At 41.7% G+C, this 17,029-nt stretch overlaps 1 protein-coding gene across 3 annotated transcripts in view; it reads right to left on the bottom strand.

The window, feature by feature from the left end:
- AGPAT4 (1-acylglycerol-3-phosphate O-acyltransferase 4) overlaps positions 1-17,029 on the bottom strand; it is a 198,686-nt gene that overhangs the window by 93,369 nt on the left and 88,288 nt on the right. For all 3 annotated transcript variants that reach the window (XM_030809940.1, XM_030809941.1, XM_030809942.1), the window contains one exon: positions 16,252-16,514. In XM_030809940.1, the coding sequence (XP_030665800.1) occupies positions 16,252-16,429 (178 nt within the window). In that variant the 5' untranslated portion in view covers positions 16,430-16,514. The remainder of the gene's footprint in view (positions 1-16,251; positions 16,515-17,029) is intronic.

The following is a 17,029-nucleotide window of genomic DNA, read 5'->3' on the forward strand; positions in this document are numbered from 1 at the left end:
CCAAAAACAGCCACATGAAAGCTATAAAGGGAGCCATAAGGATGCTAGAAAATAACTGCTCTCCTCAACACTTTCCATATCATGTAACCATATACTCTGAGGTGGCAGAGGTGAAAAAACACTGTATCTTCCAAACAGTATGATAAAACACTGTGTCTACCAAACGGTATGATAAAACACTGTATCTACCAAACGGTATGATGAAACACTGTATCTACCAAACAGTATGATGAAACACTGTATCTACCAAACAGTATGATGAAACACTGTACCTACCAAACGGTATGATGAAACACTGTATCTACCAAACAATATGATGAAACACTGTATCTACCAAACAGTATGATGAAACACTGTACCTACCAAACAGTATGATGAAACACTGTATCTACCAAACAGTACGATGAAACACTGTATCTACCAAACGGTAGATGAAACACTGTATCTACCAAACAATATGATGAAACACTGTATCTACCAAACAATATGATAAAACACTGTGTCTACCAAACGGTATGATAAAAACTGTGTCTACCAAACAATATGATAAAACACTGTATCTACCAAACAGTATGATAAAACACTGTATCTACCAAACAATATGATAAAACACTGTATCTACCAAACAATATGATAAAACACTGTGTCTACCAAACAATATGATGAAACACTGTATCTACCAAACAATATGATGAAACACTGTATCTACCAAACATTATGATAAAACACTGTGTCTACCAAACGGTATGATAAAACACTGTGTCTACCAAACAATATGATAAAACACTGTACCTACCAAACAGTATGATGAAACACTGTATCTACCAAACAATATGATAAAACACTGTATCACCAAACAATATGATAAACACTGTGTCTACCAAACAATATGATGAAACACTGTATCTACCAAACAATATGATGAAACACTGTGTCTACCAAACGGTATGATAAACACTGTATCTACCAAACAATATGATGAAACACTGTATCTACCAAACATATGATGAAACACTGTATCTACCAAACAATATGATAAAACACTGTATCTACCAAACGTATGATGAAACACTGTATCTACCAAACGTATGATGAAACACTGTATCTACCAAACGGTATGATGAAACACTGTATCTACCAAACGGTATGATGAAACACTGTACTACCAAACAATATGATGAAACACTGTATCTACCAAACAGTATGATGAAACACTGTATCTACCAAAAAAAAAACATGACTACCAAACATATGATAAACACTGTTCTACCAAACAATATGATGAAACACTGTATCTACCAAACAATATGATGAAACACTGTGTCTACCAAACATATGATGAAACACTGTATCTACCAAACATATGATAAACACTGTACCTACCAAACGGTATGATGAAACACTGTATCTACCAAACGGTATGATGAAACACTGTATCTACCAAACGGTATGATGAAACACTGTATCTACCAAACGGTATGATGAAACACTGTATCTACCAAACGGTAGATGAAACACTGTACTACCAAACAATATGATAAAACACTGTATCTACCAAACGGTATGATGAAACACTGTATCTACCAAACAATATGATGAAACACTGTATCTACCAAACAATATGATAAAACACTGTATCTACCAAACAGTATGATGAAACATGTACTACCAAACAATATGATGAAACACTGTATCTACCAAACAGTATGATGAAACACTGTGTCTACCAAACGGTATGATGAAACACTGTATCTACCAAACGTATGATGAAACACTGTACCTACCAAACGGTATGATGAAACACTGTATCTACCAAACAATATGATGAAACACTGTATCTACCAAACGGTATGATAAAACACTGTATCTACCAAACAATATGATAAACACTGTGTCTACCAAACGGTATGATAAAACACTGTATCTACCAAACGTATGATGAAACTTACTACCAAAATGAAACACTGTATCTACCAAACGTATGATGAAACACTGTATCTACCAAACGGTATGATAAACACTGTATCTACCAAACATATGATGAAACACTGTTCTACCAAACGGTATGATGAAACACTGTATCTACCAAACAGTATGATGAAACACTGTATCTACCAAACGGTATGATGAAACACTGTATCTACCAAACAATATGATAAACACTGTATCTACCAAACAATATGATAAAACACTGTACTACCAAACAATATGATAAAACACTGTATCTACCAAACGGTATGATGAAACACTGTATCTACCAAACGGTATGATGAAACACTGTATCTACCAAACGGTATGATGAAACACTGTATCTACCAAACGGATGAAACACTGTATCTACCAAACGGTATGATGAAACACTGTATCTACCAAACAATATGATAAAACACTGTATCTACCAAACGGTATGATAAAACACTGTATCTACCAAACGGTATGATGAAACACTGTATCTACCAAACAGTATGATGAAACACTGTATCTACCAAACGGTATGATAAAACACTATCTACCAAACAGTATGATGAAACACTGTATCTACCAAACGGTATGATGAAACACTGTATCTACCAAACGGTATGATGAAACACTGTACCTACCAAACAATATGATAAAACACTGTATCTACCAAATGGTATGATGAAACACTGTATCTACCAAACGGTATGATAAAACACTATCTACCAAACAGTATGATGAAACACTGTACCTACCAAACAATATGATAAAACACTGTATCTACCAAACGGTATGATAAAACACTGTGTCTACCAAACAATATGATAAAACACTGTGTCTACCAAACGGTATGATAAAACACTGTATCTACCAAACAATATGATAAAACACTGTGTCTACCAAATGGTATGATAAAACACTGTGTCTACCAAACGGTATGATAAAACACTGTATCTACCAAACGGTATGATAAAACACTATCTACCAAACAGTATGATGAAACACTGTATCTACCAAACAATATGATAAAACACTGTATCTACCAAACAATATGATAAAACACTGTCTACCAAACGGTATGATGAAACACTGTATCTACCAAACAATATGATGAAACACTGTATCTACCAAACGGTATGATAAAACACTGTATCTATCAAAGCATTTCTAGGATTTTTCCTTCCAAACAGACTGTGGAATTGGAGAATACTTTTGATCTAATATTTTCCCTCCTTTCAGGAGAACCAGAATAGGACCAGAGAAGGGAGGACTTGAAATGTTTGACAATGCCTCAGATCCCATCTGGGCCCAAGATAACCTGAAATAGAGAAAAATACAAAAATACCTTTTGCCATTATTTTCATAAAACCTATTTCTCCCTTACTTTAAATGTGCTATTTAAATTCTATCTCCAGTATGGCGAAACCAAAACCCATAGGATAAGGCAGTGGTCTTCCAATGTTTTTGATTCCTTAAAAAAAAAATTAAATATGCATCATTAGCATATAAAACTTTTATACATGTAAAATTTGTGTTTTATATAACTTAAAAAACATATAAAATGTCCTATCCGGACATCTATAATATGATATAATATGATGGTATGACATGAGATGAGATAAAAGGAACATAAACAGAAGCTCTCAGGTTTGTTTTTTCTATACCCCAATGGCTTGTCTTGTTTACCTCCTGGAAGTAGGTAAACTTCCTACCACTGCACCGTGAAGACCACACCCGATTGCCTTATAAAGTTACAAGACACCAAAGTCAAACTCACAACCTAATTTGAAAGTCGTAACTTAAGTCACAAGCGAAATTTAATGCTTCCAACAACAAATGGGCACCTTGTCTGAGAATTAATTTATTTATAAACCGTATGAATAGCTAAGACAACTTGACTTAAGCCAAGCATCCATTCATACAATTCAGTATCACATGTGTATTCCTAAACTTGCTGATTCTTTAGGGCTACCTGTTTGAAATTTAGAGTGACTAAATTCCCTATTTAAAACGTAAGGTCATTTCTTGTACCAGGGACACAGATTCACAGTAAAAAAGATAGAGATTAGATAGAAAGATAGATAGATAGATAGATAGATAGATAGATAGATAGATAGATAGATAGGCAGACAGGAAGGCAGGCAGATACATTTAAAAAATAAATGGATTGTTACTGAAAATACACAAGGCTTGCTATCACAGTTACATTATTCCTGTTAAAAACTTAGAACTCCAGTGTCCTTGCTTATCACTCTCCATTGAATCAGCTTCATGAGACTGATTCATTTGGATATTTAATATGCTTCCAATCACCAGGCATGTCAGCCACACAGCCTATCAGCCACACAGCATATCACCGGATGATCTGAGCTAATAACACACTAATGTCATCATCAGACCTCACTCCTGATACCTCCTCCTTTCTACTAAATAAACAAAAATGTGTTGGCATGAAGGGTTCATTTTGGAATAAGCATCATATGGAAAAGTTTAGCCAAATAAAAGCCCAATTCTAAATAAAATCATTTCACTAGGAATTGGGCCAGAGTGTAACAGTAACTATGAAGAGAAAACATTACACCTGAAATGAGCTGGAGAGGCAGATAGACAGCTTCCCCGATACTTCAGATTAAAAACCCTAGAAGTACATGGAACAACAGAATGGATGGCCTTGGTGAGATGACTTCATTTTATAGTTCCTCAAGCAGAGCAAGTAGAGGAACCAAAGATTTGTTGCCCTCTTTTTGGCCAAACAGAGAGGCTGCCAGTAAGACAGAACCGAATATTGCAAAATGGGCAGGCAATGCCCCCACCTGATTTGTGAGGGGTGTCCCTCTCCTATTGCCCTTCTGCTTTTCTCTACGTTTGAAGGACAGAGTTTCATTCTATCTTTCCTATGCAGACTGCCCCACTGGTTATGCAAAGCCATTCTGAAGACTCGGACAGTGTATTTATAAATTTTATTTTATTTTTATTTTTGAGACAGAGTCTCGCTCTGTCACCCAGGCTGGAGTGCAGTGGTGCAATCTCGGCTCACTGCAACCTCTGCCTCCCGGGTTCAAACGAGTCTCCTGCCTCAGTCTCCCAAGTAGCTGGGAATACAGGTGCCCGCCACCACGCCCAGCTAATTTTTTTATTTTTAGTAGAGACAGGGTTTACCGTATTGGTCAGGCTGGTCTCGAACTCCTGACCTCAGGTGATCTACCCGCCTCAGCCTCCCAAAATGCTGGATTACAGGTGTGAGCCACCGCACCCAGCCCTGGACAGCGTATTTAAAGAGATGACACAAACGCTGGATGAACATGCTGAGCAAGGAACACATGGTGAAGGAAACGTGTGAGGCTTTCCCTCCAGTCAGCAGAAAATCCACCCCATGGGGCTGGGTTTCCAGCATGGCAACCACTGGCTAGACCTGAGTGGGGCAACTGGCCCCAGGTGAGGTTACTACACAGTTTATATACAGTTTGTCACCTTCCCCCACGTCCAATGTCACCAGCCAGCCTCACTTTACTCCTTTGAGTTCCTGGATTTAAGAGGTGGGAAAAAGGATTTCTTGGCCTTGTCCATGGATAAAAGCAAAGTATTTTATTGTATAATCTCTCATTTCCTATCTTACCAATAAAATAAAGGTAGGGGTGGGAGAGACAGAAAGGAGGAAAAGGGAGAGGAGAGAGAAATAGATACCATATTAATGTGTCATTTATCAGGAAACTGGACTTCACTTTGGACTTCACCTCCACAGTAGAAGAAAAGACTTAGAACGCAGACTGGATTCATTTCCTGGGGCTGCCAAAGGACCACAGACTGGGGAACTTAAGTAACAGAAATTGATTGTCTGAGTTCTGGATTCCAGGAACCTCAGATCGGGGTGTTAGCAGGGTTGGTTCCTTCTGAGCATGTGAGGGAGGATCTGTATCACGGCTCTCTCCCAGCTGCTGGGAGCCAGGTGTTCTTTGGCTTGCAGGGGACATCGTCCTCGTATCTTCACATCGTCTTCCTCTCTGCATGTCTTTCTCTGTGTCCACATTTCTCCTTTTTATAAAGACACAGTCTTGTGGGATTAGGGCCTACCCCAATGGCCTCATCTTAACTTGATCACCTATGAAGACTCTATTTCCAAACACAAGCACTGGGCTTTCAACATCTTGGAGGGACATAATTCAGCCGTGACACCAAGCATCCAGCTCTTTCATCTCAGTTCCTTTCCATGAATGACAGCAATATTTGGGACAAGGGTTGACTATGCTCTGCTCAGGTCCTGAAAGGCACAGCCTGAAACACGCTCCTTTGTCACCCCTGGTCCCGGGGCCTCTGCCACACCCAGCCTGGAAGAAGCAGTCAATCCATCCATCAATCAATAAAAGGTGCTGATGAATTTCACCACACCTGATTTCACAATGGGCTCACTTTATATTTTCCTTTTCTACTCATTCCATAAGCCCTTCCTTATTTTGTCCTTTTTTGGTGTTTGGATTTTATTTTGTATTTTTTCCAGTTTATAAAATACATGATCATTGTGTAAAATATAAGACATCCAGATAATAAGACAATTTTCTAAAATCATCTCTAATTCCTAAAGATAGCACTCTGACAAATTTACTTCCAGTCTATATTTATAAAATTAGTATTAGAATGTACCAACAGTTTTGTATTGTGCTATTTTTACTTAGTAATATTTAGGGTATAACATGGTTCAAGGAAATAATGACCCAGCTGGGCATCTTTCTATAAAAGATTATGCATGGACAGATTTTTTTTTTCAAATTCAAATTAACAGTTTCTCAAGGCACATTTTGAACAATTGTTCGGGTCAAGACAAAAATGAATCTTGAAGTAAACTGATGGTCACAATTATTGAAATTTCTGAGGGATGGATACTTGGAGCCCATCTAGTGACAGAGGGTCAATGGCTGCAAGTTGCTGCTAGGCGCCACTGTATGCATTCCTGCTCTCCTGCAGGTGTCTGTGGATGCTTCCTCTGGCCTCATTCATTTGCATGGCAGCCTCATGACACAGCAAGGTCATGATGACATTTGATAGTTCCATCTCCTTTGGGTGCCTGGCTGCCTGAATAAACCCATTTAGCCACTTGGTGATGCCAGCATATGCTCCTTCCACCTACTGAACCACCTTTCCTCTTGCCAACATCTCACAATTCCACTCATCCCTCAGCACCTGGCTTGTGATGCTGCTTCACAGGGACGTCGCTGCACCCTGCACAGGACGGCTGGGCTGTCCCGTTCCCTGCACTCCCTGTGTGCCTCCAGTCTAATCGTCAACTCACTGCTCTACCATGCTGGGTCTATGAACCTTCTCCACTAGACTGGGTCCCTACCGAGGACAGCAGCTGCACCCCTCTCATCTCTGTTCTCCAGGTGCTGACCTTAGTGCCTGGCCCCCTGGACTGAGCTTGGGTGCACGTTTGTTAAAGAATGCCTGCTGGGCGGCAACAGGCATTCTGCAGCCAACTAGCATGCACAGGTTTGATCCTAGCAGATGTTTGCTTAACATCATCCTTGGGTGTTAAAATAAAAACTTGCATAGCATTTGACGTTTGCTTATTTCAAAGTGTGGTAGAAAAATGGATTTTGGAATCTCAGCTCTTCTGCTCACTGTTCGGCCTTAGGCAAGTCATCCAACCTCTCGGCCTCAGTTAACAGGGGAGTTGCCTGTTCACAGAGTGGTGGTGTTAGTAAATGAGGTAATGGCTAGGAAAGGTTTAGCACAATGCTTAATACACAGTCAACACGTGACAAATGTAGCAAGTGTAATGACTGCAGCTGAAAATAGCTGCCCATTAATGAGTATGCTTCTCTTTTTATTCCATAGCCCCGTGGAGTGGCACCCCAGAGGTCACAGGTTTGAAAGCACATCACTTACTACACTGACCAGTTGGACACATGGCCTCACCTCCAGAGCTTGGCTCCTCAAATGCAGGGCAGGGCTGGGTTGTGCTAAAGTGAAAGGCTCTCCACTGAAAGACTTCCTGGCCCCAATCTCTGCTCCATCACTTCCTGTGTGACCCTGGCTAAGTCACTTAAACTCTCTGTGCCTAACTACTCAAAACAGTTCCTGGAACAGTAAGTGCTCAGTAAATACTAGCTGGCTAAAAGTTCATAGAATAAAAAGGCAGAATCAGGAAGTGTTGTTCCTCAGCTTGCACAGATCGTGATTCTTTTATTTTTCTCCCATCTATCATTCCAGTATCATGTAAATTCAGATACTTAAATTCTTTAACTTGTAAAGAATTTTAAGTGAGATCTAAAAGCAATTTCTGGATTGCTTCTGCTACATTCCATTTGGCATGCTGACTTGCTAGCCTCGTATGGTCTTTTGTTGTTGTTTGTTTGTTTGTTGTACTATACATAAAGCTTTACTAAGAGAGGAGAAAACAGAACAAGGTCCATTTGTGCCCAAATATGGGATGGATGGATGGTTCTGTCCTGTTAATGCTGATTAGTATAACATGTGGCAGGTAGCACCGTTTTGTAAGAGATTATGATAAGATCTTTAGAAAACCAGACTGCAGCCGGACGTGGTGGCTCACTCCTGTAATCCCAGCACTTTGGGAGGTCGAGGTGGGAGGATCACTTGAGGTCAGGAGTTCAAGACCAGCCTGGGCAACATGGTGAAACCCCATCTACTAAAAATATAAAAATTAGCTGGGCACGGTGGCACTTGTCTGTAATCCCAGCTACTCGGGAGGCTGAGGCAGGAGAATCATCTGAGCCTGGGAGGCAGAGGCTGCAGTGAACCGAGATTGGCCACTGCACTCCAGCTGGGTAACAGAGCAAGACTCCTTCTCAAAAAAAAAAAACAAAAAACAGAAAGAAAGAAAACCAGACTGCAAGCTCTTTGAGGGCAGGACAGTAGCTGCCTTTGCTTCCCACTATTTCCCAAGTACCAAACGCAATGCCTGACACATATTTGGTGCTGAATACTTCTTGAATAAATGAGAAAATGACTTGGATGTAAAAGTAACATCTTTGTTGCTTGATTCAACATAGCTTTCTCATTTCATTGGTCCAGTTATAGATTCTGTTAGATATGAGTTCTAAATTTCTTTTCAAAGAAATAATATGTCAGTATGTTCAATTCTTTGCCTTCTACTTTTAAACGTAACTTCCTCGTAAAGCAACCTGTTTCGATTACCTGCTCCACCCTGACTCATTCCAATTACCTCCTCTACCCTGACTCCTTCCAATTACATACCCTGTCATAACCATTTTTCCCGCCAAACCACTCACCCCCGTCACTCTCTTTAAATTAGCCAATCAGAATTAGTTTAGCTTGTGCAGTCTAACCCTAGCCAATGGGGGAAGGACACAGCAGCAGAGGCCATGGGCTTCAGGGATAAGAACCCCTTCCCTTCTCTTGTCCAAGTGTGCGCTCGCCATTGCTCCATCTGTGAGGGTGCACCCTTCTATAGAAATAACTTGCCTTGCTGAGAATTAAAAAGAAAATTTTATATTCGAGTGCTATTTCTTTTGCAGCACCGAAACTTTATTTATAACAATTCCCTGTCACTCACGAGGTCTTCCAGGAGATACACCCCTTAGAACTAGAAAAGAAAAGAAGGAAGGTTGCTTTTCGTCAGTTTCCGGAAGCACCCCCGCTAGCCCGTCACTGGTGGAAGCGGAGGGATCTCGTGACGTCGAACCATCAGGGTGTGTGACTCCAGGTGAAGTCAGGCTGTGTTTGCTTGTTTCAGCTGTGCAGGTGGACACACTTCAGAAGTAAAAGGTACCCGCAGGTGACAGAGGAAAAAGAGGAAAAGGCTGTCCCAATAGATAAACTCGTGGGCCCCTTCCTCTGTTCAGGGGGCAGGGCTTTGCCTTTGGGTTAGAATCTTAGACCCACAGGCAGAAGGAGGCCTGGGCGGGTCTGAGAGGCTTTAAATTCCGTTTGTCATGGGTCACGGGTCTTTTAAATTCCTTTCCATCTGACTTGACTCACCAAAGCCACTGTTGTTCAGCTTCTCTGAAGGGGGAGATGACCAGTTTTAGGATCATGTCCACCTGCAGCCAGTTACTGAACCCTCTTCTGGGAGGTGATCACCATCTGGGAACTGATACGGATGACTCTTTGGACCTTCAAAGAGGGGACCCAAATTTGAGGCTGTGTCCTCCCAGCAGAGGTAGCCAGTAGGTCCTGCCCAACTCCACATTTTGACAGGTTCAAAGGCAGTGATATGAAGGGTTAGGACAGGGGCCACTCAGGGACACTCCCTTTCTGACATCTTGGAGCTGAGTAACTATCAGGACAAGTGAAGGAGTCAAAACCTGTTTGGAACTCAAAGAGCGAAAACTCCCGCTTAGATTGAATTGAAATGAGAAAAAGCAAACCTGTCATTAATCAGGCAGGGAGGAGAAGCATAGAGGAAGCCGGCTGCAGAGTTAGCAGAACAAACTGCTTCTCTCAAGGTCATGCAGCCGTTGGAAAGGCCACAGCGACACTCCCTTTGGGGGATCAACAGCTTTCTTACCGAGCACACCACAGACTTCCCTTGTATTTTCATTTGTGGGGTGCGGGGGTGGCCCACACCCAGTTGTTGCCTGGTCAAGTTGACAAACATCAGGAGGCTGCCACCCTCCGTCTTCTCTCACTTCTCAGAGAGTCAGAAAGGCAGCCAGGCAGGGCTGGAGAGCTAGGTTCACTTCGTATAAACTTTTAACACACAGAATGAAAGCAGATGATAGCACATTGATGCGGCCAGGATTCCCCTCAGAGAGTTACCATAGAGGAGGCTCCTGAGACGCCACCTTGCCTTCCCTGTGCTGCCAGGCAGGAGGGTCTGCAGGCAGAAGGAGCGTCCCCAGCCCAGCAATGACAGCAAAATGAAAGTGCTGGCCCAGCACCCACACCATCAGAACGACTGCTGACCTCCCTCATGGGAGCTCCTAGGCAAAGCAGGGAAGAAGAAGGAAGAAGGAAGAAGGAAGAGAAGAAGGAAAGATTGTTTTGTTTTACAGTTTGAAAATCCAATGTGCAAAAAGTACTTTATCCATAAGGAGGAGGAAATTCAAATTCAGGCCTCACCTAGCAGGTCACCTGGCAGCCACACACCTGGAGACAGTTTCCAGTGCTGGCAGAAAAGTGAATCAGTCTGCCAGTCTCTGGGATTAGAATGGCATACACAGGAAAGCACACAAAACCAGCAGGCCACACACCTTTCAGGGCGGAGATTCAGAAACACCAGCCTCTAGTAGGTCTCATTTTATGACTCATGTGCCAAAGACCGCTCTGTCCCACTAGCTTGTCTTGTTAGGTTTTCAGACCTACCTGGTGACACCTTGGTCGATAAGCACATGAGCAGATTCAAAATTGAGGCACCCTTGCCCAGAGGAGGGGCTAAAGCACAAGTCCCCAACCCAGATGGAAGACCTGACTGCCTTTTTGCCCCAAGGCTCTGGCTGGGTGGAATATCTGCTTCCTCTCAGGAAAGCAGAGTTGAGGACTCCCATTCTCCGTAATTTCAGACAGGTTCTGGTAATCGCATGACTTGCTCTGCAGTTTCTCCAGCAACTCGGAGCTCCTAACCTTCTTGCATGTACAGCCCTTGCTGCCGCTGTTCCTAACTTGTTACCAGGCCCCGATCCCACCTTCCAGATAGGAGCAGACCAACTTCTGCCAGGTCTCCTGACCACTGCCAAATCCCTTCTCGAGTAGCAAATCTGAAGTGACTTATACATCCTGAAGTATGTTACAAATGTTTATTATTATTCCAGCGAGAAACAGATACCATTTTCACCACTACATGCAGTAGTGTTGTAAGAGGCAATATAGAGCTTACTCTCCTTTTGTGAGCCTTATACAAATACAGCGGCACTCATCAAGTGTGGGGTGCGGTGGGGGTGGTGAAAAGGAAGTCAACAACTTCCCAAGAGGAAAATAAAAAATTCGAAACCCTTTATTAGAAAACTATTGGAATCTTGGTCAACTCTATTCCACCCCTTTACTTCAAATGTAGCTGAGGGTTTTGAAGTTACCTGTCCAAGTGATGAACCAATGGGAAAAAAGACCAAGACACCCTTGCCAACCCCCGCCACTCTTCCTCCTTCCATGGACACAAATTCCAATTTCCATCCTAAATTTGATGTACTTTAAGGAATTTCTAAAGCACTTTCAGACACAGTATCTCATTCTGCATTCTGAAGCAGCCATGGTAATTGGCCCTGTTATTTGTACTCAGAGAGTTTCTGTGGCCGCCAAAGGTGACGCAGCCTGTAGCAGGGGAGGCAGGATGTGTAATTTCGCAGGCTGGCACTCCAAATTCTCACTCCCTTCTTGCCACCATGTGGCCTTCCCCATTAAAGGAAGATGTGTAGCTGTGCATCCAACAGCCGTTTAAAACCATAAGCGTCACAGTCCAGGAATATTCAGTGGCAGGCTCCAGCTCATAGAGCCTGTTCACAGCAACACTGAATTTGGAAGCGGGGCACCAGGGCTGGGGGTGCGGGGTGGGGGCGGTGTCCACTGTGTTTCATTTCACTGGCGCTTTCCAAGACAATTAGGTCATCGGCAATCCTTCCCATCCCCTGCCTTTTTTTCTTTTTTTTAACCCTGACATTAATAGATTCTCCTAATGTGTCAGTTTTGTTTTGAAACCCACAATGTCAGAGAGGAAAAAAAAAAAAAAAAAAAAAAAGGCCAGTCTTGGCCACCTTTCCCTAGAGATTAAATGGCATATCCTGCTTAGTGGAAAGGCAATGAAATTCACCCTTCACCCCACTTCTTCCAACTTTCTTCCTTCTTTTTACCTTAAAGAAGCTGGCTCCATCCTCCCTTCCTCCTTCAGCATGCCAAGCCAGCCTGACTTGGCCTTTTCTGCCTACAAATCTAGGCAAAAATAAGACAAAGCAACCCTCTAAAAATCATCCATCGAGATTACATTACTTTCAAGTTGTTATTCATGAGGTTGGTTGCTGCCACTAGAATAAAATTCTCTGCTCAGTGTCTCGCTGTGTCCTGCTGTTAGCCAGGCTGTCTTTACTGCTTGTTTTGTCTCTATTTGTCTTTTATATCAGCGTGGCCTTTTGCATGAGAGCTTTACCATGCCAGGGCTGGTAACTGCTTTGAACTTACTTGGTAACACACCAAGCTCTTAACAAATATTTAATGAGAAAAGAGACAAAGATATAGCTCTGCTAGATAAAAGCGAACACAGAGATGGAAGGGCTCCGTGTCTCAAGGAAACATTTTTTTCTGCCTTTTCCTTAGAAAATCAGCTGGAAATCATGAATGCTGATGACTGTCTAAGCTCAGAGTGACTCATACGCCAGAAGACACAATTAAAGCCATGAACAGTTTCTATCTTAACTCAGAGGGAAGCAGAGAAGAGTTACAGCACAGACGCTGCAGAGTCATCTCCTAGTTAAGCTGCTGAATTCTCCACAAACTGTCTCCTCCTCTGGCTGACCAGTGGCCCAGCAAGGCTTCCTAAACACTCTTTTTACATGGCCTTGGTTACTGTGAAATAATTGACAGAGGAAGTCTGTCAGTTATCTAGAGCAAGGAAAAGGAAGCAGGAAAAGAGAATCCTATGGGGATACCAGAAATGGAGAATCCTGGTGAGGATTCTCTCAAACCTGGGGATAGTTTGCACTGGCTTATCACCATGAGGTGCCCATGAGCCACCCAGGATCATCACCCTCTCTTTCTACTGTATTCTCTTTTTCCAGCAGCCAGGACTGCTCCTCTAGAGGGAGAAATCTTCTCTTCCCACTTCAGATTGTTTAAAAATGCATCTACTATTGCTTGGCCCAAAGCCCTAGGAAGCCCTCCTCGGGGGACGTAGGCAAAGGTCATTGCTGGGGTGCACCTGGATGGAGGTACTTCCTCTGGGGAAGAAGGCACAGAGCATCACTGGGTATACCTGGATGGAGGTGCTTCTAGGTTCTTCAGTGAAATTAGACTGCCTACCCTTCATTGCACCTGGCATTGAGATGCCAGTTGTCTTATATGGTTAATTCTTGAGTTTCATTTGGAGTTTGTTCTAAACAATTTAATTAATTTGTGATGGATAAAAATCTGCCTTGCTTTCTGAATTTGTTGCCCATCTTAATTTCCACCAGAAACAAATACGCTAATGCATCCTGCGAAAAGTATCTCCACAATCCTGCTCTAAACTTAGCATGTCTTTACCATCAATCAAAAGAAAAATAGAGTACTCTTGTGGACTCTGATTCCAAATCCTGTTTCTTATTTCTTAACTCCAAATGAGAAACCCAATTCATAACCATCCACTTGAAATTTGGGTAGGGGTTATGACAGTAGAAACATACAGGATTTCATATTGCAAACTAACAGATTTTGGAATCTCCATAGGTGCATGCAAGTCACATAAATGCAGGTTTCAATGAAAAAGCATAATCAGCATTGCTTTGTTAAATTTAAATTCTGCTTAAATAGATACCAACTGCTAGAGGGTAAAAAGACATTAAAATTATAAACATCTTTTAAATCTCAGTCAATTATCTCCTTTCCCTTGATTACACAAACTCGTCTCTCTTCAAACAGCTACAGTTCCTGTCCAAATCATCTCCTACTGTCTCTGCCCTGTTGGACAAGTTTTTCCTTTTTCTATACCACTGTAGAAGCATACATACTAGGAGACCAATGTTGAGTGAAGTCTATGACAAGGAAAAAGTACATTGCATCGTATTGGATTGAATTGGTGGTTAATAGGCCACAGACAAATAGACTAATGTTGCTGTTTTACAATTATAACTCAATCTTAGGATCTTATGAACACTTTCAAGACATATTTCTATAAAGCATTGTAATACAAGACATGGAAGGTCTTGCACTCAAACTATATCCGAAATACTATCAGGCATATCTGCAAGTTCTGAGTTGTGAAAAAAGTCATAAATAGAGATATGTCTATGACTTTTTTTCCCTTACAAGTTAGTATTCTGAAGTTTAACAAATAAGACTGGATCAGTGGTAATCCATTTGGATAGTTATACACAGCTTGAATTGTCTTGATTCAAATTCAAATTTGATCATTTTATTTAAAGGGTATCAAAAATGTACCAATAATTTTGGACTCTTGGCATAATCTTAGATAGCTGATATTTTTTAATAGACAAATTTTTAAAAAGCTCATATTTTGGCCGGGCGTGGTGGCTCACACCTGTAATCCCAGCACTTTGGGAGGCCGAGGCAGGCGGATCACAAGGTCAGGAGATCGAGACCATCCTGGCTAACATGGTGAAACCCTGTCTCTACTAAAAATACAAAAAATTAGCCAGGCGTGGTGGCGGGTGCCTGTAGTCCCAGCTACTTGGGAGGCTGAGGCAGGAGAATGGCACGAACCCGGGAGGTGGAGCTCGCAGTGAGCCGAGATAGTGCCAATACACTCCAGCAAAAGAATGAGATGCTGTCTCAAAAAAAAAAAAAAAGCTCATATTTTGAAATATATTCATCCCACATATATCATTATTAATATCACACTGCATTCTCTACTTTTAAGAATAGATATAGGCTTAAGGCTAATCAAAATCAATAGCAAAATGCATTTCTAGATGTCCCAATACACTCATTCATCTTTTCAATTGTTGAAGCTCAGGCCAGTCAAATTAGTCATGTTTGAAATAGCCTAGCATAATCAAACATACACGGACACATACACACACACACAAATGAGTGTACTTAAAAGTGGAGAAATAGGAATAGGGCTGTGGATTGTATCAACGTCAATTTTCTGGTTGGAATATGCTATTCCAGTTGTGCAAGATGCTACCATAGGGAGAAACTGGCCAAGGAGTATACAGGATTTCTCAGTATTATTTGTCACAGCTTCATGTGAATCAATTATCTCAAAATAAAAAGCTGAAGAAAAAAGGCAAGGAAGAATACAATATAGTATACTGCCACTTAGTTTTTTAAAAAAATATATGTATGTATACGTATCTATATAGATACATACACAGAAAGACACACATGCATTTACAAGTATAAGAGCTATATGTATACTATTTCTGTAAGGATAACTAAGAAATCAGTAACACTGATTGGTTCTGAGGAGAACTAAAGAAACTAACAGAATGCATATTTACTTGTCATAGTATACCTGTCTGTGGCTGTTGAATTTTGAGCTACTGGCATTATTCATTCAAAAAATAATTTTGGGGGATTGAGAACAAAATAGCCATTTGAAACCTAAAACAAAAACAAAACAAAAAAAACAGCTCAGCACACAATGAAAGCCTAGTGAATCCATATCAAGAGCCATAATTCTGATACATCCACAATGAAGACGAAAATATAGAATCTTAAGTATCTTACGGCTTGAGATGCAGTAGGACAGTCTGCAGTTGATCTTCCGGAAGAGCTGCTTGTTAATTGGCCAGAGGAGGAGAGTGAAGAGCTGAATGGTGTTGATGATTAGCCCCGAGGCAATAAAGACGTAGCAGAAGACCAGGTGGCACAGGAACTGTGACTTCAGCAGTCCCGTGAGGTCCATGATGCGTGGACGCTCTTATTCAGAAATAAATACCCACAGTCAAAGATTTCCAGAAGGAAGAAAGATCCAGGACTCAGGAAGGCGTCTAAAACACAAACAAATAGGAAATGTTAGCAAAAACACGACATGCTTTTAGAGTCAGAAAAAAGGTGCCCTGAAAAGAAAAATATACACTTGAGGTTAAACTCATTGTGCGTTAGTTGATGTATCTTTATGCAAACATTGATGTAGTGCTTACTTCCCATCGAGCATGGTCTGAGCCCTTTAACAATGATCCTTCCTTTAATTCTCCCAATATCCTCTGAGGTTGGTACTTTGATTACAGATGAGGAAATTGAGGCCTGGAAGGTGGAGCCACTCGGCCAGGGTTCACCACTTCCCAGCTGGGCAGTAGCTGAGCCAGCCACGGAGCCCTGGGTCCCACTTGAGTGACGGCTGCCCACAGGACAGGCCGCAAATCTGGCCTCCCTTCCTGCTGCCATCGCGGCCTGATCCCCATTCTCTCATCCCCAGCCCCACGCCGTCTCCCTCCTCTCATTCTCCTCCTCCAGATCCCTGCTCACCCCTCACTTCCAGCAGGACTGCCCTGAAGTCAAGCCT

The sequence above is a fragment of the Nomascus leucogenys genome, chromosome 3 (genome assembly GCF_006542625.1).
Source record: "Nomascus leucogenys isolate Asia chromosome 3, Asia_NLE_v1, whole genome shotgun sequence".
NCBI lineage: Eukaryota > Metazoa > Chordata > Mammalia > Primates > Hylobatidae > Nomascus > Nomascus leucogenys.